The sequence below is a fragment of the Gekko japonicus genome, unplaced genomic scaffold (genome assembly GCF_001447785.1).
Source record: "Gekko japonicus isolate JY-2015 unplaced genomic scaffold, Gekko_japonicus_V1.1 scaffold452, whole genome shotgun sequence".
Taxonomy (NCBI): Eukaryota; Metazoa; Chordata; class Lepidosauria; order Squamata; family Gekkonidae; genus Gekko; species Gekko japonicus.
In genome coordinates, this window is record NW_015167545.1 from 836,158 (window position 1) to 856,953 (window position 20,796).

Below are 20,796 nucleotides of genomic sequence, written 5' to 3' on the forward strand. Positions count from 1 at the left end.
GCATTCCTGTAGAAAGGTGAAAATATTTCTGTTCCCATTCGCTTTTGGCGGTTCGTGTTTTGGGTGGGGGGAGGTTTTTGTTCTTTCACTGACTGGAATATTCTTAGCTGTAAATCCTTTGTGTGTTGCGATTTTATTTGTGATCTTTTTACTTTGTACACTGCTTTGAAACTTTGAAAGAGTTGTTTTTCTCTTTTAAGAGCGAGTTATGACTTCTGTAAGAAACAATAACTCTCCTCTCCCTTATACTAACTATTGAAGGACTCTGATTGGATTGTATCATTTTGGCGACACGATGCCCATTTTAAAATGTGGCGCTAAACTTTTTGCATTGGTTTTTTCAAATGCATTAATCTGGTTTTACGCTTGCTGCTCCTGGCCCCTTTTGATGTGCCAGTGTTGCCTTCGGTTGTGAATTCTATTCCCTCGATTGTAAGCCACTTTAAAAGTTTTAGGATACCCGAGGCAGGAGTAGGAATAGATGTTTTTGCCCATGTCCAACAGGGAGTGACTTACTGCGGAGACAGTTCGGCCAGCAGCCTCACCATGGCCAACGTCCCCTGGCACGAGGAGGTGGTGCACTTCGTCCAGGAGTTGACGGACCTCCTCCCGGACTATGAAATTGCCTGTGAGCACGAGCACTCCAACTGCCTCCTGATTGCCCACAAGAAGGTAGGGGACTGCATCTGCCCAGCACACCAACAGCAACATTATCGCATTCTGAGTTTCCATGCAGAAAATGCAATGGATTTAATACTGGGGACATGGCAGCTTTCATTTATTTTTTTAAAAATAAGTTGCTAGTCCTGGAGAGCCAGTTTGGTGTAGTGGTTAAGTGCGCGGACTCTAATCTGGGAGGACCGGGTTTGATTCCCCACTCCTCCACTTGCACCTGGCTGGATGACCTCGGGCAAGCCGTAGTTCTGACAAGAGCTGTCCTTGAAAAGAGCAGTTTCTGTCAGAGCTCTCTCAGCCCCACCTACCTCACAGGGTGCCTGTTGTGGGGAGGGGAATAGAAAGGAGTTTGTAAGGCGCTCTGGGACTCCTTTGGGTACTGAAGGGCGGGGTATAAATCCAAGCTCTTCTTCTTATGGATTGAAAAGGTGGGTGAAATGCTGGTGGAGGAGGTCTTGGCAGGATTTTTTGGGGGGTGTGCGTGGATAGTATTCATGTTGACTTCTGGTTCATGGTTGACTTCTGGCGACCCCTAGTGGGACTTGGACGTTTCAGAGAGGTGGCTTACCATTGCCTGCCTCTGCGTCCCAGCCCCGGTATTCCTTGGAAGTCTCCCATCCAAGCACTTGCCAGCATCGTCCCTACTTAGCTTCTGAGATCTGACGAGATCGGGCTTGCCGGAGCTATCCAGATCAGGGCCGACCCGGCAGGATTTTGAGTGGTCCAGGGTAGGTCTTCCTGTGCCTAGCAGCTCTTCAAACCACCACCACTCCACTTCTAGCACGATAAATTTATCAAACAAGCAGGGATATGCAAATCTTTCATTTATAATGGCTGCATGCATGTAGTTCTGCATATAAATAATGCCAAGGTTGTTTCCCACGCAGCTTTTCTCAGTTGCATATAAATGGACATATTTATTCATGTTGTAAGAGCCTTGTTGGATCAGACCAAAGGGCCATCTAATCCAGCATCCTGTTTCCCTCAGTGGCCAAGCAGATGCCCCAGGAGGCCTGCAAGCAAAGCCTCCTTGTTGTTGTTCCCCACTAACTTGTCTTTGGAGGTACGCTGCTTCTGAGCGTGGAGGTTTCACTGAGCTGCTGTGCCCAAGAATGGAAGTTGTGTCATCTCATTTTAACTTGCTCGGTGCCCTTGCTCAGCCTGTCCTACCTCCCAGGGTGGTTGTGTGGATAAAATAGAAGAAGGGAGAATTTTATAGGCCACGTTGGCCCCCATTGGGGAAAAAGTGGGGGTATCAATGAGTTAAAGAAGAACACTAGATGTTAGTTGTTGTAGATTTTCCGGGTTGTGTGGCCGTGGTCTTGGCATTGTAGAACCTGATGTTTCGCCAGTAACCGGGACTGGCATCCTCAGAGGTATAACACAGAAAGATGGAGTACTCTCTGTGTCAAGGGGTATTCCATCTTTCTGTGTTATACCTCTGAGGATGCCAGTCCCGGTTACTGGCGAAACATCAGGTTCTACAATGCGAAGACTACGGCCACACAACCTGGAAAGTCTACAGTAACTAATGAACTCTGGCCGTGAAAGCCTTTGACAACCTTATTGAACACTAGATGTTACTTGAATTTAATAAAAATACACAACAGGCAAGTGATGGTCAGATCAGAACTCCCAGGTGTCCTCTCAATCTGGAACACTATTTGGCAACTGGACCTGAGCCAGTTTGGTGCAGTGGTTAAGTGTGTGGACTCTAATCTGGGAGAACCGGGTTTGATTCCCCACTCCTCCACTTGCACCTGGCTGGATGACCTTGGGCAAGCCATAGTTCTGATAAGAGCTGTCCTTGAAAAAGAGCAGTTTCTGTCAAGAGCTCTCTCAGCCCCACCTACCTCACAGGGTGTCTGTTGTGGGGAGGGGAAGGGAAAGGAGTTTGTAAGCCGCTCTGAGACACCTTTGGGTAGTGAAGGGCGGGGTATAAATCCAATCTCTTCTTCTTCTTCTGAGTCCATCTCCAGCGTGTTTTCCATTCGCCCACACTGCCCTTTATCTGTGTGTGTATTAGTCTCTCTCTGTGTGTCGTTTCCCAATTCTTAATTGTTTTGGAGGTCACAACCTTTGCATCTGTTTCCTGTTCAGTTCAAAATCGATGGAGAGTGGCACACATGGATCGACTACGATCGCTTCCAAGATCTGGTCCGCGAGTACGAACGGACAGGGGCAGCGATGACGTTCACCTCAGCAGACTACGCGGCTCAGACTCCCCCGTGGGCAGTGTTTGGGGCCAGAGAACGGGGGTTTGACCCACAAGACACAAGATTTCAACGAAAGAACAAGACGAAGGACATCTCAGGATGTTGACACCTTCAGCCATTAGCCCTTTGGAATGGATCTTGATAGACTCAGTGAGTGCTTCACTTCTTACACCAGCATCCAGACTCTTTGTATTGGATTCACCTGAGCCTTGACAGCCACAGGGGAAATGAACGTGGCTTTATTTCTCTCTTTCTTTGCAAACCCCGAATTGCTTTTTCTTCGATAACTTATTTTTTTTAATCTAGCCAAATGAGAGAGATAAGTAGCGTGCTTGAAAAAAGGCCACATTTTGCCATTCTGAAGGTAACTCTCTAAAATCTTTGTGCTTCTGGTCACCTGGGGCGACTACCACTTCTTGTTCTGGTTGCTGCACGCTTGCAGTCAAGAGGCTTTTTTGAACGCGGAAAGGTTTTCAACATGTAGTTAGTCCTTAGGGTCTGTGGGTATCAGATTCACACATACCTCCTGGAGTTTTTTTGGTTTTTTTAAAGGGGGAGAGTTGCTGCCTCTTAACTTTTCCCAGTTGCAACATCCTAGGATGGCTAGCCCACCACAAAATGTAGCCAGAAGTTTGGCAGAAGGTGCTGTTGCAGCAGAAAATTAGAGCGGAAATCCCCACACCTCTTTTGGATCTGTGCGCTTGGTTCCTCTGGATGGAGACTGGTATTGTGTGCACCCGGCTTAGCTTTTACACCCACGGCAGACTTTGAGAATGTGAGGCAAACCTGCATTTCTGGCACAACGTAGTCTGAGCAACGAGCTCCAGATGACCTCTGGAGTCCCCCTCCCCCCTTTTGAAAAGCCTTATTTGACCCCAGTAGATATAAATTGGAATGTTCTCAACGTCTGAGGGCCTGTCGTACTTACACCAGTTTAACTGCCGGGGGTGGGTGGGTGTCTTTTACTTCACCCTCTTTGGAATCCTGGGAACTGTAGTTTGGTGAGTCTGTGGCTTTATGAAAATCCTTAACTTTTTCATAGCACTGTGGGGCACAGGGCTGCACTTAACAGGAGCCATGCAGTTTGAGTGTGTATTCTGGAGAAACTGAAAGGATCAGAATGAAAGAATCCAAGGTCTCCTACCTGATTTTGCTCCTCCTACTTAGTGCTTCCAACGTTTGGCATCATTGGTACATTTAGATGGATGTTATATGCTCTTTGGGAACGGAGGCTGTTCTTTTTTTCTTTTTTTCAAGTTTCGTTGGCCCCAAATACCAATTCGTCCATACAGTTTGCACGAAGAGATGCCTGATTCATTTAGAGCCATGTATAATTAAAATGGAGCAGTCCCATGTTTCTACTCTCGCCTCCGTGGTTGCTGTCCTGCCATAGCTGTGGGCTCAGGTAAGGATGAAGAATGCTTGGAGCCGGAGGTATTTTGCAGATGTTTCCTGCAGGTGCTCACTGATTCCTTTTCTGGTGATTGGCGACTGTTAAAATAGGGGAAATGTCTTTGCCTGCATATATGGCTATCTAGGGTTGGAGCCTGTATTCATCTGTATTTTTAACATAAATTTTTCTCCAGGATCCAAGAGTGTCACATTGCCATTCCAGATTAAACCCAGCCTGCCTTTTTAAATTACCTTACATTTTTGTTTCTAAATTATTGCCTTAACATTTCAAAAACAGTGTTCCCACTTTAAAATCCTGGTTTATTAGAGTTTCTGGGATATGTCTGTGTCTCACCACCCCCCACCTCCCTTCAGAAATACTTGTTGCTCTGTAGGAAAGAAGAAACATAAGGGAAATAAATGTAATTTGAATTTCAAATCAGCTTTTGTGAATGTTAAGCAAGAAAAAATTGACTTTTTCCTTTAGGGTTCCAAGGCCTGTGCACTATAAACTGGGAGTCAGTCCCATTGAATGGAGCTTAGTTCTGAGCAGACATATATAAGGCCAGGTCTGTTTCCTCGTGGGGTAAGGGCGATATAAAAGCCAAATGAATAAAGAAAAAAACTTTAAAATAAATAATGCTAAAGAAACACAACCTTGGTGTGATTTAACTGCCCGCAACAGGTGAACAAATCTCCCTTATAAATAAAAGCCGAATGGTGGTGGCACTTCTCTAGAACATTCCACACGCTCCAAAATCAGTTCGCTCTCTGATCTGTCTATCAGAGGGTCTTTCCTATCCACTGGCTGCTTTGCCTGAGTCCTGCCTCCAACATTCTAAACATTTTGCTGTTCCTCTCCCCCCCAAAGCCAGTCAGAACACAGGGGTTATTTGCATATGCAGCCTCATTGGCCTCTGCCTCAGAACACAGAGGTCGTTTGCATATGCGACTTGATTGGCTTTTGCCTCTAACATTCTAAACAGTTTGCTGTTCTGAGGTAAAATGTGTCCAATCTCCTGGTGAGGGGTGGAGATCACTCAGAATTCCAACTGCTTTCCAGATGGCAGAGATCAGTTCCCCTGGAGAAAATGGTGGGCTCTGTATCCTTATATGCTGCTGAGGTGGCCCCCATATGACAGCCAATGTGACGTAGCAGTCAGGGCTTCAGAGTACGGGAGAGGCTGCCGGAGTGTGGGGTGTGGAAAGCTGAAGAGTGAGGGGGAAATAAAGGTAGGTTGATGATTGGCTGGGAAGGAGATAGTGTTGCCAACTCCAGGTGGGAAATTCCTGGAGATGTGAGGGATGGAGCCTGGAGAGGGTGAGGTTTCAGGAGGCGTGGGACCTCGGACAGGTACAAAACCATAGACTACCCTCCAAACCAACCATTCCCTTCTGGGGAACCATCGTTGCCAATCTCCAGGTGAGGGCTGGAGATCACTCAAAATTACAACTGTTGTTTAGGTAGCAGAGATCAGTTCTTTTGGAGAAAATGGTGGACTCAGTGTCATTATACCCTGTTGAGGTCGCCACAGCAAATTGACACTGAGTGTCCAAGGCCGGGGCCCCCGCCCAGAGTCTCTTTCTAGAGGCCGTTGTATTTATTTCCACAACGGGCCTTTTTCCTAGTAAAGGTATAATGCATTTTGACGCTCATATGAAAATTGCACACAATTGCTTTTCTGCCCCTGCTGCAAAGAAGCATGTTTCCTACAGAGCTGGGAGAACTGTAAGTGACGTCTAATGAAAAGAAGAAAAGCATTTTCTGCTTTGATCAACACCTGTGAGCAATGCGCTTTTGCTCTTGTGAACAAGAGAGGCCTGCAACACCCATCCTTTGACCCATGGGTCACACTGAAGTAAATGTTTTAAAAATCTATGAAAACTGTTGAAAGTGCACTACGTCAGCACTACAGAGCCCATGACTCGGCAGAAGAGCATCTGCTTTGCACGCAGCAGGTCTCAGGTTCAATTCCCAAGGTCTCCAGTGGAGTGATCCCATGACACTGGTGTTGTGGGAGAGCTCTCTCTGCGCCTGATGTCCTGAAAAGTTACTCCCATTCAGAATAGACAATACTGGGCTAGGTGGAGCAATCATTTGGTACAAGATCACTTCAGGGGTTCATGGAGGTCTCATGGGTAGGGTCAACGGTGTCAGGAACGACCTTTTTCTGGCTAAAACCCTGGAGAGTTGAAGAAGAAACAATACTGGCTCTAACAGACCCAAGGACTCTGACCTTGCATAAGGCAGCTTCATATGTTTGATTGCCAATTAGAATTTTTTAAAGTTGCTCAAGATCAGTTGAAGATACCCCCCCCCCACCATTTCATGGATGCAAAATTAAAGGCAGTCTAATTCCAAGGATTGCCACCTTGCTGTGTTCTGTATGAACTTCCTCTGCAGCTGCTTCTCTTGTGTTGATCTTGGAAGCAACAGGTGTTAGTAAATCGACCAGCATGCTTTTCTAAGCGTGTTAATATTTGCTCTCGTGATGGATCCAGTTCCTCTTGGCTTGTTCCTCCTCATGGTACACCTCCTGGGGCTTTGGCTTCTGTTTTCTGGCCGTGGCTCTCTGGGGCTGCTGCCCAGCAGACTTTGACCACCGAGGTCCTTACTCAGGTTCCACTTCTTCCTGTCACATGGCTTTCAGCAAAATGGCTCTCGGCTCTGAGAAGGTGAGGACCACTGCCCACTAGGGATGCTGGCTGGAGGAAATGAATTCCATCTGCAGCCAGAGGAGTGGAACCTTGGCTTACGTGTGGTGGGAGGGAAAAAGAACTACGTGCAGACAGTGGTGACGAGTATGGATGGCTGAATGTCCCCCTGTTTTCATTTGTGAACTATCAGAAGGCATAAACTCATTAGCCCAAGAGCCACAATGCCATCTCAGACAGGAGGAAAACCAGCAACAAAGCAGTGTATTCTTCATTTACCACCAAAATGACTTAATATTCCTATTTTCAGGGGTCATTTCGTAGAAAAAGAGGTGCAGGAGCTCATTAGCATAACTCATTGGCATAACTTATTTGCATATGCCACACCCCAACATCACCGGAAGTGTGTCAGAGGGCAACACCCACCGCTCAGGCTCCACTGGACTGTTTTGGATTCCTAGCTATTGGGGGGGGGAACATGCAGATCTGTCCTCACAGAGGGAGAGCTTGTACCTGAATAAAACTTGGTCTTAAAGGTGCCACTGGACTATTTTGGATTGGGGGGGCTTGGGGGGGGGCTCTGCAACTTACCTGGCTGCTTCTTGCTCTGACTGAGGGCTGCTGGGAGGAGGGGTGGGGCTTGTTGCATGTGTTCGCCCCCTGGGCTCTTTACTGCCGGAGCTCTGCTCCTGTGCGCTCCTGAAGGAAATGACCCCTGCCTATTTTCCAAAGAGCAGGGCAACGGGGAGGTCATATAACCCTCTCCAGGCCTATTAAACTGTTAACGCAGGTGTTTATATTACTCTTATTTTCTTTTTTGCAGGAGATCTCCAGCCACCACCTGGAGGTTGGCAACCCTACATATGAACTATTGTATGTGTGTTTTACAGCTACATGTTGTAAGCCTCCTTGAGTACTGCAAGGAAGGGAGGTGGCTAAATGTTTAAAATGCATAAAACTTTACCATCTCTCCATTCATCGTTTTGGGATGCTCTCCATGTTAAAAGCTTCCTCCCGTTGTGAGCAATGTTCCCTCTAAGCTGAGTTGGTGTGAGCTAGCTCACAGTTTTTTTAGCCTCTGGCTCACACATTTTTGTCTTGGCTCAGGAAGGATGGCTCCAGAGCAAACTAATTTCTGCAGGAGCCCAATCGCTCGCTCACAGCTTTAAGGCCAGTAGCTCACAAAGTAGAATTTTTGCTTTTGTCCTTGAAAAAGAGCAGTTTCTGTCAGAGCTCTCTCAGGCCCTCTTCCCAATCCTCACAGGGTGTCTGTTGTGGGGAGGAGAAGGGGAAGGAGACTGTAAGCAGCTCTGAGACTCCCTTGGGCAGTGAAGGCCGGGTATAAATCCAATCTCTTCTTCTTCTCTTCTGAAGTCTGAACTGGGGCACTGCCGACAAACCCAGCTCGGTCTCTGGCAAGGTATAACTCCAGGTGGTGGTGCTGGCTGGAGATCTCTGCTATTATACCTGAACTCCAGGTGACAGAGATCAGTTTCCCCTGGAGAAAATGGCTGCTTTGGAAGGTAGACTCTATGGCATTACAGCCCACTGAAGTCCTCCGCCTCCCCAAACCCCGCAGCCTGCCTCTGGCTGCACCCCCAAAAGTTCCAAGTCTTTCCCAACCTGGAGCTGGCGCGGCAACCCTACAGATAACTCACCTCATTGCTGGTCAACGGGATTTACATTTAAATTAAAAAGGTAAAGGTTCCCTTGCTCGAAAGCCAGTCGAGTCCGACTCTAGGGTTGCGGTGCTCATCTCCGTTTCAAAGCCGAAGAGTCAGCGATGTCCGAAAACGTTTCCGTGGTCATGTGGCTGGCATGACTAAACACCAAGGCGCACAGAACGCTGTTACCTTCCCACTGAAGTGGTACCTATTTATCTACTTGCAATTTCTTGCTTTCGAACTGCTAGGTTGGCAGGAGCTGGAACTAGAGACGGGAGCTCACTCCATCCATGCAGCAACTCGGGTCTCGAACTGCTGAACTACTGACCTTCCACAGCCTGCAGTTCAGCGTCTTAACCACTTGAGCCACTGCAGCTCCAACATTTAAATTAAATGTATGCAAATTATGTAACTAAATATATGTAAATACCCAGGAGCTTGTTCAAAGTTCGGAGTAACTAGAATCAGCATTCACATTCTAGGCGCAGAGGTTTGAATATCTCCCTAATCCCATTTTAATACCGGCCTGGAAGTCACACCCATTAATCTTGGAAGGCCTAAAAATCTCAGATTTGTTGGGGAGTGGGGAGTGTTTTTGATCGTATCAAACACCGCTTGAATTTCGTACGCACCATAGCTGGGTTTTAGAATGTTATTAAAGCAGGAGCTTTAATAACCGCTCCGTACTTCCAGACCACGCAGGTCAATCTTCTTATGCGTGTTTACTTCGGAGTAAGTCCTCTCCCGTTGGGTTTGCATCCAACTAAGCGTGCACAGAACTGTGGCCTCCATTTCTAAACGGACACGACAAGCGAGCAAATTCATCTACAGTAAAAACCTGACCTTGCTCGCTCTGCACATGCTCAGAAGCACTGCTCTTGTTTTCAACGCCGGAGTTGCAAACAGACTCTGTAAGAAGAAAATCGGCTCCGCTGGAACGTCACCATAAAGATCAAAGGCCCTTGAGTGAGCGCGGCGTGCTCCTCCAATCCAGCCAATCCGGGCAAAGCGAGAAGGAGGCGGCGCCTAATTTGAATTCTTCCAAGAAGAAGAAAGGATAAACCCTGATTGGAATTGCGTGTTTCTAAGAACCGGTGTAGGTGACTCTCGGGGAGATCTGAGTTCTTGGCTTTCACAGGTGGTGTTACTAGGTAAGCTGTTTATAAAAATATAAATCCGTATGTATGTATAACGAGGGGCGAATTGGATCCTATTCAGTGTAAAGGGGAAGGAGGAGTGTGGATAAATCCTTGAAGGTTGCGCACCGGCTTGCGATCTTCTAGGTTTCCCAGTAAACCAAGTTTTGGTATCAACTGCATCCAGTGTTCCCTCTAAGCTGAGTTAGTGTGAGCTAGCTCATAGTTTTTTCGTCTCCGGCTCACACATTTCTGACTTAGCTCAAGGATGGCTCCAGAGCAAACTAATTTATGTAGTAGCCAAATCACTCGCTCACAACTTTTATCCCAGTAGCTCACAAAGTAGAATTTTTGCTCACAAGACCCCACAGTTTAGAGGTAGCATTGACTGCATCCTGGTAGGGTTTTTAAAAACTCTGATAGCTAAATAGAAACTCCATATACAGTGGCAATCTATCTCTGAAAGCCAGATGCTGGGCAGTAAACAGCGGTGATGGGCTCCTGCCTTCATCATGCTCTTTTTGTTGGCTCCCTAGTGGTATCTGGCTGGCCACTGTTAGAAACAGCAGTGCTGGCCTAGATGTTCCCTGCCCTGGTTTGATGCAACAGGACACCCTTTTTGTAGGGCAGGACCATTGCATGGCCTAGCTAGCACACTATCCCAAGATGAAGCTTCTGTGTTCAGAGGCAGTAGACCTAATAATGCTAGTGACAAACCAGGGGGTGCTCTTAACAGCCTATCTGATTTGGCCCATCTGGCTGACCACTCTTTGAAGAAATAAAATAAATAACAGAAGCTGGATGGCCCAGGTTGACCTGACTCAGCAGTTCTCCTCTTCCTTATCTGTTTCTTGTAAATGCATACCTGAGACCGTTATAGTGCAATCCCTTTTTCCTGTTCTAGTGGAGGGTGTTCATTTGAAAACCAAAGTTGAACTCTTGGGCCTGCTTTGCATATAACAGCTTCATCATGATGCAAATGTAATGATAACAGGATGGGTGGGTCTGGGTTAGTGCTGAGATTTTTCCCATCTTGCTGAATAACAATCAGACTGTGTGGGCTGGTTATTCACATTCAGGTGTTTTTACCTACTAGGATGATAACTTCCGTATATTTCTATGCAGTGGAAAGTAAGGTGGTATTTCATAGTATATAAAGCTTACATTGCAATAACTTTGTTAGTGTTTGGTTTCCCGTTTTAGGAATGTACTCCCCCCCCCCAACTTCAAACTTTTGTAGGAGGATTTCTGCTTTAAAAAACAGGAAATCTTAACACATCTCTGAATTATCAGGAAAGATATGGGAAGAGAGGAGTCAGGGAGCGAGAGAAGGGAGATCGATAGTTCAGTCCTATAGTGAGTTATTCCCATCTGAACCCAATGGGTTTTGCCTTGAGCAGGGATTGCTCACCTTTTCTTTAATGAGAGCTACTTCTGAATAATTAAAAATATCTCAAGCTACTCCCTCCCCCCCATGTTAGTTTTGTTCTGTCCTTGAACCAGAACATGGACTAGGAAGAGCACCAGAAATTCAGCTGTCAGCTACTTGGCACAGAGACAAATCATGTGAAATAAGAACATAAGAGAAGCCCGTGTTGGATCAGGCCAATGTCCCATCCAGTCCAACACTCTGTCACACAGTGGTCAAAAATACCAGGTGCCATCAGGAAGTCCAGCAGTGGGGCCAGGACACTAGAAGCCCTCCCACTGTTGCTCCCCCCCCCCCCAAGCACCAAGAATACAGAGTATCCCTTGCCCCAGCCTGAGAGTTCCTATCTATACCTTGTGGCTAATAGCCACGGATGGACTTTTCTTCAAAAGCTTAGAGCAGATCTTGTGTTAATCTTTGGGGGGGGGGGTCTTCTGGCAGATTCTTGAACTACCTTGTAGCTCATGGTATACTTGTTTGAGGTCCTCAGGCTAGAATACATAGGATTGCAGTGCTGGATATGAAAAAAGGAACTGGATCAGAAATCAAGGTGCAGTTTTCACATTATGCTTAAGGGCGAATGGAGGTACGGCCTGGCCTTGTCCATCGACTTTTGGCTTTCGTTTATGATTTTGGTCCCATTTACTGGCCCTTGGAACATGTTTAATGAATTGTGCCTTAATTACATTGATACGTTTTAGCATTTTATTGTCTTTTAGATGACTGAACTGATGTTTTTCAGTATCGAAACTGATTTTAACACCCCCCCCCCATGCTAGAGAGTAGAATGGCAAGGTATAAATTCTTGAGGGTTGAAGAGAACTTGCACACACAGAATATAAGCAAAAGAAGAGTCTTGTGGCATTTTTTAGAAACTCACAAGTCTGTTGGCACGTATGCTTCAGTCGGAGGGGCTATGGCTCCGTGACAGAGCATCTGCCTGGCTGGCAGAAGGTCCCAGGTTCAATCCCCTGCATCTCCAGTTGAAACGATCAGGTGATGTGAAAGACCTCAGCTTGAGGCCCATCCTGGAGAGGGGCTAGCAGTTTGAATAGACAATGCTGACTTCAATGGACCAAGAGTCTGATTCAGTATAAGGCAACTTCATGTAAGAAAGCCCAAGCCCATCGAATTACAATAAAAATGTCCTTTGTTTTTGCTGCCACAACACACAGGGCTGGGAGCGGGGTCATGGCTTGGTGGAAGAGCAGTAGTTTCGCACGTAAAAGTTCCCGGGTTCTGTTCCTGGTATTTACAGTGGAAAGGAACAGGATGGGAGGTGATGAGAAAGACCTCTGCTTGAGACTCTGGAGAGCTGCGGCCAGTCCGAGGGGACAGGACCGAGACTGATAGACCCACGGTCCAATTCAGTGGAAGGCAGCTTTGTGTGTGTGCCTGCTTCTTATTTATTTAACGACAGGGCGGGGTGAAATCAATCTCTAAATTCCATAATAGAATGAGCAAAGAAATAACATTTTATTTAAGGGATACATGAGCATATGGCACATTTGGGGAGGAAAGGCTGTATGGCAGGGGTGTCGAACTCATTTGTTATAAGGGCCGGATCTGACACAAGTGAGACCTTGTTGGGCCGGGCCATGTGTGTCATGTAATGCCAGGTAGCGGAGAGATAAACTTTATAAAGGACACAAACACAAAGGGTTTTTTTTTTTACTTAAAATAAAAACATGCTTCAAACATTAGCACTCTTGCAATATTTTGTTTATTTAACAGTGTCTGATAACTGACACCTCTTGCTCTGAATTATTGCATCAAAATGACCGTGCTGTTGCAATCTTGAGTATTCTGTTCAGGGGTGTATCTGTAAGCTGCAAACCTACAATGATGCAGCAGTGGCAGAACTGGAAGAAGAAGCAGAAGACAGCCAGTTCCACTCCAGGGGCGTGATCCAGCCCCCGGGCTGCATGTTTGACACCCCTGCTGTACGGTATAGCATGATCTTAGAAGCTAAGAAGGGTCAGTACTTGGAAGGGAGGCCACCCAGGAAGACTCTGCAGAGGAAGGCAATCGCCTCTTCTGGTCACTTGCCTTGAAAGACCCTAGCTGGAGTCACCCATAAGTCAGCTGCGACTTTATGGCACTTTACACACGCAGCACATTTGACTCAAGTTCTCAAGACTATGCTCAAACTTCAAATAAAATCCAATTTGGTAAAACAGTAGCATTAAGAGAGAAATCATTGGCTGATTTCTATAGAGCATATCTCATATGGGACAATGCAAGAGACCCTTGCCTCTAATGCAAACCTCCTTTTGCAGACACTTTCTTGTAGAGTTCAGGAAATCCTTGGTCAAATAAGGGACCTTTTTTTGGCCACGCCTGGCTAAGCAATTCTCAGCAGGCTTAGACACTGTGTTAGCGTTTACTTTGAAATCAGTTTGGTGGCACTGAGCAAATAATTGCTTTCTTCCTATTGAGTTATTTTGGCAGCTTCAAGTCAGAGATCCATGACGGGTGTTCAACAGAAGTGATATGGATATAAGACAAATATGTAAGTGCAGATAATAGGAGCACGCGAAGCTGCCTGATGCTGGGGTCAGGCCCTTGCTTCATCTACCCAAGTCCTTTTTACTCTGCCTGCCAGAGGCTCTCCAGAATCTTCTTTTCCCAACAGCTACAGTTAAGCATAATTTGAATTCTGGACCTTCGGCGTGCAGAGCGAATGGGTCTGTCAGTGTTCTGCACATGCTGATCTATATTCCTATACCTAATGCCCAGACTGTCAATTAAAATATTTATATCACGCTATAGTTTAAAAAGCAAAGAGGCTCACGAAGCAGTCGGTGACAACACAATCAGTTCTGCTAGATGCACAGAACAAAAGAAAGAGCCGTAGATGAGTGGAAGCAGGAAAGCCTGAGAAAGCACAGCCCACAAAGCCAAGAAGTCAAGTGGCCTTTGTAAGATGCTTTAAATGCCAACAGACGAATAAACGGGGATCACAGTGTAAAAGACCAGAAATAATCAATCACTGAAAATAGTGGCTACTATGTTTTATAATGAATAAAGTAATATTACGTAAGATCCTTACATATTGAATGAATGACAAGGATCTCACAACAGACGATGTGATCCTGTAACACAAATGTAGGGAAGTCCGAGCCTTGTAACACTGCAGAACAACTTCTGTAATATTGTAAACCAGGGGTGTCAAATATAGGGCCCGAGGGCTAGAACTGGCCCATCCAGGGCTCTTATGCGGACCGCAAGCAACTAGTGCAAGGAAGGGAACAGGAGACTGTGGGCCTGATAGAAGCCCTCCAGAAGTCCTCCAGGGGCCTGATCCGGCCCCCGGGCCGCATGTTTAACACCCCTGCTGTAGACAAGCATCCAGATGAAAGCCTGTTTTGTAGGTCTTCCTCAGAAGTTATTCTTACAGTACTACAGAAACTGTTCTGCAGTATCCCAAGGCTTGAACTTCCCTAAATTTATGTTAACAGAGTCACATAGTTTGTTGTGATATCCTTGTCATTTATTCAATATATACGGATCTTATGTAATGTTTATTCATTATAAAAAAAACAGTAGCCAGTATTCACAGTGATTGTTTGTTTTCTGTTAAATGCCTACAGTACAAGTAGAAAGCAGACATGTTGTGGGAGAGGGAGTTCCAAGGGTGATGTGGAAGGCCCTGTTCCTGCTCATGGTCCGCTTCACTGTAAAGTAGAAGGACCCAGAGGGGTTTTTTCTGATGAACAGTCTCAGTGAGTGGACAGGTTCATAACAGAGATTTATTTGCTTCATACAGACCCTTTCCTTTCCTCCTCAGTGGGGGCCCAAAGCAGCTTAAATGATTCACTTCCATAGACAGAGTTCTTCAAGCTGATGTTTCCATGGTGTTAATGAGTGGCGTATGAAATTTGGTTTTGGACGTTTCACTGACACCTATTGGATAGGGCCAGTGATGCCGTGATGAAACATAACACAACTCTCTCCATTTCTTCCCCCCTACTCCTGTGTGCCGTGTTCTGAGGCTATTTGTACTTGCATTTGTTGTGAATCTGCATTTGGGGTTATCGACATTTTAAAAAAACATCTCTTTTAACTTTGTTTTAATGCCAACAGTCTCTTTTTATACATTTCTGAGCTTTTGTGTACTAGGTATGTCTTAGGTGTAATGGTAATGTTAACTAAATAAGGGGCAACAGTAAAATCAGGCCAAGATTTTATATTTCTGAAGTTCTTGGGTAGCAAAGCTTCTTCATTTTGTGATTCAATATCACAGAGCCTCTGCGTGACAGCTGTTCTTGCCTTGTATAGGCTTCCATAGAAGAGATCTTCTGGGAATAGGCCAATCTGATTTAACTTATTAAGAATTTGTGTGGACCAGGCAGGGTAAGGGTCCGAGGCTAAGAGGTGAGGTATTAAACCCTTCGGGTTGTAATGAATTTTTAGCTAGAGTGTTATAGCCTGCTCCCAGACCTTTGCTTCGACTCTGAGTAGCCCATCCTCTTGCCTTAGTGTTACATTAGAAGTGCTTCTAGGAACACCAAATAGCGATCTAAGAAATTGTGTAGTATGTATGTCTTAGTTGTTTGTTCATACAGCTATAATTTTTGTGCGTGTGACTTGGGTTAGGATGATGGGACTAAGATGCAAATGACTGTGATGAAAGTGTGGAACAGTAACTTAAATGCGCTTATTTTCTAGGCTTTCCTTTAAGTTGTTAGGAGAATCCAGAACGCAGAAGAGATGGCATCTGTGTTTCAAAGTATGGGGTCAACTGTTGGTTGGAGGAGCCACAAAATACTGGCTGACTTTGAAGAAAGTCCAACACCTGACAGGTTTAGGAAGCGGTCCTCTCGCAACCTGAATGCCGTTCGGATGTCCCTGCGGAAGAGAATGCCCTTAAAGCCGGTTGAGATGAACTTTGATGAGAACCCGACATGGGAGAGCTTGGAAGCCAAGGAGAAGAGTCAAAACTTCCGAGCACTCACAAGAACAGCCAAAAATGCCTTTGGGACAGTGTCTCAGGTACCGTGTTGATGTGTGGAGAAAGTGGGCATTGAATGCTGGGTTTGACACTTGGGATGAGTTGAATGAATTTGTTGTATATTCTGCATCGCTAACTTTCCTCATGATTATTTTATAACTATGTTATTGTGGGTTTATCTGTCTGGTCCTTCTGACGCACAAAGGGTGCGGTTTTCCAGGAAGTCCTCCTTCAAAAGCCCCATTGAAGTGAGTATATTTTGCTAAAAGTGATCCAGAATCCCCTATCCCTGCCCGCCCCCACCCCCCCTCAGTAGGTTACTAATTATTTCTGGTTTGTTGATGGAGAACTGAAACAAAGAGAGCCCAGTTCTCTCAAGAACTGCCCACAGTTGATTTGGAATCCAAATCCTGCTCTCTAGATGCAAGCCCAATGCCAATTTGAGATATGGGGCCAATATGGGGAGAAGAGAGGCACAAAATAGGGTGATGGTGTAGGCCTCAGGTGAAGTAAATGTGACCCCTTTGATTGATGGTAATTATAAATTTGGCTCTCTCCAAGCCGTGAAGTGAGTACCGCTGCTCTGGCAGTACACAGTAAGTTGGCTCACTTCTGCAGAGTTGCAGTAGACCTAATTTTCCAAACCTCTGTCAAGTCTCTGTCTGACAGGAGTATAAAGAGAAAAACCCCATTTGAGCACAAGTTGGGTTAATATTGGAGGATCCTGACCTGGGTAGCCCAGTCTTGGAAGCTAAGCAGGGTTGACCCTGGTTAGTACTTGGATGGGAAACCCCCAAGGAAGTCCAGGGTCGCTATGCAGAGGCAGGCAGTGGCAAACCACCCCAGAAGGTCTCTTGCCTTGAAAACACTACGGGATCATCATAAGCTGGCTGTGACTTGATGGCCAAAAAACATTTATTTGAGGGGAGGAACTGTAGTTCAGAGGTAAAGAATCTTCTAGGCTTGCAGAAGGTCCCAGGTCCAACCCCAACATCTGCAGTAAGAATGATCAGGTAGTAGATTATGTGCAAAATATCCAACCTAAGACCCTGGAGAGCTTCTTCCAGTCAGAGTAAACAACACAGGCTGCGATAGACCAAAGGTCTAATCTGGTATAAAGGAATTTTATATGCTTGCGGGTTAATGGGGCAAGGCCCTAAATAGCTAATAGATCTAATACAGTGTAGTGGCTAAGAGACAGATCTGCGAAGGTCCCTGGTTCAAATCTCTCCATCACAAACTCAGTAAATGGCCTTTAGGCAAGCCATTCCCTCTCAGCCTCAAAGCACCCCCCCCCCCCCTTTGCAATATGGAATAATGATACAGATCTGCCTTCCAGGGCTGTGGCAATGATTTCAGCAAGTATGCGTTGAACATTGGAAGAACTATATAAAACGTTAAGTGCAGTCGCCCTTCAGTATTGACTGTTCCTACATTACAGAAAATCCACAAGAGCTGCCAGGGCTCCACACAGACTCTGGTGACTGCTTTGGCTAAAGTCTCCAGGACCGGTGACGGGGGTCCCACCAAAACCCGGCGCAGCTCTCCTGGCACTCCTCGGCGCAAAAGCAACAGGCTAGCTGCCGTATCTACCCCGACATCCAGTACCAAGATGGTGCCCAAATCTGACCAGAGGTCTTCCTGTCAACCTGGCTCCCGTCGGCTTAAAGAAGATGTCCTCCCTCTCCGGAGATCCAGGAGGACTGCAGCCTTGAGAAGTCCATATGGCTCTCCTGTCTGCGCTGGCCTCAAAAGGCAAGTCGGGTGTCTCTAGAGCTTGTTGGCCCACAAGGGATTAAAAGAAAGGCGTTGGGGAGGAGGAAACTCTTGTGCGTCTTGCAGAAAGCAGTCGGAAGGTAGGACACCTGAGATGGGATATGGCTCCCATGTTGTGGGGCTGATGGGAGCGCAAGCATTTTATTACAATTCCGCAGGGCCTGCAAGACAGAGCTCTTCCGCCAAGCATTTGAGTAAGAAGCCACATGAAATGCCCAATACCAACTGGGTAGTTTTGCCCTGTAATCTACTCTTGGCTGCCTGCTCTAGTACGCCAAGGAGCCAGTCACCAGCTGTATACGTATTATGATTCTGTATATGTATTATGATTCTATTGTTACCATCCAGGACAGTTGCCATCATATATATATATATCACTTTGTTATTGTTTTAAGATTTTAACCTGGTTTTTTAATTGTTTTAACGTTTTTGATGCCAGTCGGCCTTGTAAGCCGCCCTGAGCCTGCTTCGGCAGGGACGGTGGGGTATAAAATAAATAAATAAAATATTGCCCAGTGGCTCCCAGGGAGAGCCAGGCGCTTAATGGTTCAGCATCTGCTTGGCTTACAGAAAGCCCCCCGGGTTCAATGCCTGGCATCTCCAGCTAAAAGGTGGTAGGTGATGTGGATACCTGAGACCCTGGCGAGCTGTGCCTGCCAGTCAAAGTAAACAATATTGTCCTTGGTATATTCAGTATAAGGCAGCTCTGTCAGCTTTGCAAATGGAAGATCTTGGATTCAATCCCTTTCATCTCCAACCAAAAGGATTCTAGATAGCAAGGCTGGGAATTTACTGTTGGAGACCCTGTGTCAGTCAGTAGATAGATAGATAGTGAAATTTACTGTGTAGCCATTAGCCATTACAATTTTAAAAAATGTACAAATTAGACAATTTACAGCACTGGAATTTGAATTAGATTGAAATTATAACAACCTCTTAAAAATCTGCTCATTCAGTATTTAAATTAATTAATGTCTTAAATATAGATACCCATCTCCAGAAACATATACGCAGCCGCAAACATTGCCGTTTTACAGTTTAATTTCATTTTACTATGCTCTTGGCCCTGATTGTACTAGCCGCTAAGGTGAAGAGTGCTACCCTATAGGAAACTGTAGGGTCTGAGAGCAGAAATATTAATTTATCAGTCAGAAAAATTCTGCAATTGATCTGTTATTGCAGTGAAGAATTTACATCTCGGTTCCCAGTACAATGGGCAGACCATGACATAATGAAAAATATCCTCCACGGAAGGTTTACAGTGTGTCAGTCAGTAAAAACTCCGTATCTGAGGTTCAGTGCAACTGGATCAGCTACTGAAGGGAGGTGTTCATCAGGTCGTCTACTAATAATGTTCTTGGTTCGACTGTCCTGGAAGTGACATTCTGATAGAAACTATTGGGTCTCTCAAGCCTGACAACCAAAAGCCCTTTGGGGTGAATGGCTGACTCCAGGCCAGTGTGGTGAGGATCAGTCTGGACAGACCCACTCAAACCTTCTGCTAGTCATGTTCTCAGTCTGGCCTATCTCACAGCATTGTTGTGAGGAATTAATGTAGAAGAAGGCAGGATCCTGGACTAGATGAACCACCGATCTGATCCAGAATCGCTGCTCTTAGGTTCATCCCACCCTGCTTCCTTGTCTTTCTCTTCCAGGCAGTTTGACTGTGATTTAGAACTGATCTCCACTGGCATTCGCCAGCTGAAGCGACTCTCTCATGCCTTCAATGATATCATCGTCCAAGAAGAAAGGTAAGTCGGGCTGAAATCTAGGAGGAAAGCAAGCGGAGTTTCCTTTCTTTTCCCTGGAGGTTCCTCTGCTGTCCTGGGTGGCTGTTACTAAATTGTTAAAGTCTCTTGATTGATTAAAAGCATTCATAGACCACTTTTCCCTTGAGGCTCAAGGCAGTCAGAACAAATGCCTCTGTGCTGGCCTGGGGTGCATCTCCCTGAAGGGTGTGTGAAGTATGGCTTTGGCTTCTACCAGCCCGGCCTTTGTTCTGTAGAGATGGAAGCCGTTGTTGAAATGAAACCCACTGAGAACATCAGTGCTTTCACTTGGATCACAGGACCTTCCTGTTATGTGTGTTGCAAACAATTAGAACATTTGCCATTCTGTCATATGTTACACGGTATTTTTTATTCTGATTCAAGTATTTCCAAATAAGTTACTAAGTATAGTAATCCATTTAGGCAGTTAACTTCTCAGGAGTGTTACATTTTACAAATCCTTATTCCTTCCATCTACTAGTGATATGACAATCTCTCTCATTTGTAACTGAAGATAAAACCATCCAGGTAAAATGTTGTTACATTCTGTTTACTTGCTTGAACCATCTAACACACACGTTGCCTGCTTGGAGAAAAATAGCTGTTTATTAACTAGAGACATACCTAAGGGATCTAAATTTTCTCAGTCCCATAGCCACTTGGTTTTCTGTGGTGTTCATAATAACAAATGATACTTGTAGGTTTGCTGGTCTCCCTTAGGTTGGGCTGAACTCTGCCCTTGATATAAGCTAGGAGCTTTCAAACGTTTGCCTTGAAACCATTTGCTATGGAATCGTGGTGCGTTGCAAATAATTCTGGGGCATGTTTTCAGGCCAGGCCTGGCCCTCCATTGTACGTTGCAGGGGGAAGACCAGTAGGGGGCTGGGCGGCCTCTCTTTCACCAAAGTGTAACAGTCATGGGTGTCTTACTGAGGAACTTTGATAGGCTCCCTAGTCACGCCCAGAGTTCCAGGGAATGTCATTTGAAAGTTACTAATCTCAGGAAACAGCTGCTTTTCTGACTGATGCCCCAAAACTTATCTACTAACTTCACTACTCACCACCAGTTACTGGACTAACTTGGATTGTAAAGCATGACAGGAATGGTAATTCAGTGCCTTGCCTAATAT

At 45.7% G+C, this 20,796-nt stretch overlaps 2 protein-coding genes across 2 annotated transcripts in view; both read left to right on the plus strand.

Moving 5' to 3' along the window:
- TYW1 (tRNA-yW synthesizing protein 1 homolog) overlaps positions 1-4,872 on the plus strand; it is a 25,146-nt gene extending 20,274 nt beyond the window's left edge. Inside the window, exons 15-16 of the mRNA XM_015413634.1 lie at positions 505-672; positions 2,776-4,872. Of these exons, the coding sequence (XP_015269120.1) occupies positions 505-672; positions 2,776-2,997 (390 nt within the window). The 3' untranslated portion in view covers positions 2,998-4,872. The remainder of the gene's footprint in view (positions 1-504; positions 673-2,775) is intronic.
- A 10,993-nt stretch (positions 4,873-15,865) lies between these two features.
- The window catches only part of FAM64A (family with sequence similarity 64 member A), a 5,913-nt gene continuing 982 nt past the window's right edge, over positions 15,866-20,796 (plus strand). Inside the window, exons 1-4 of the mRNA XM_015413652.1 lie at positions 15,866-16,162; positions 17,563-17,876; positions 19,553-19,648; positions 20,148-20,194. Coding sequence (XP_015269138.1) covers positions 15,881-16,162; positions 17,563-17,876; positions 19,553-19,648; positions 20,148-20,178 — 723 coding nt within the window. The 5' untranslated portion in view covers positions 15,866-15,880 and the 3' untranslated portion in view covers positions 20,179-20,194. The remainder of the gene's footprint in view (positions 16,163-17,562; positions 17,877-19,552; positions 19,649-20,147; positions 20,195-20,796) is intronic.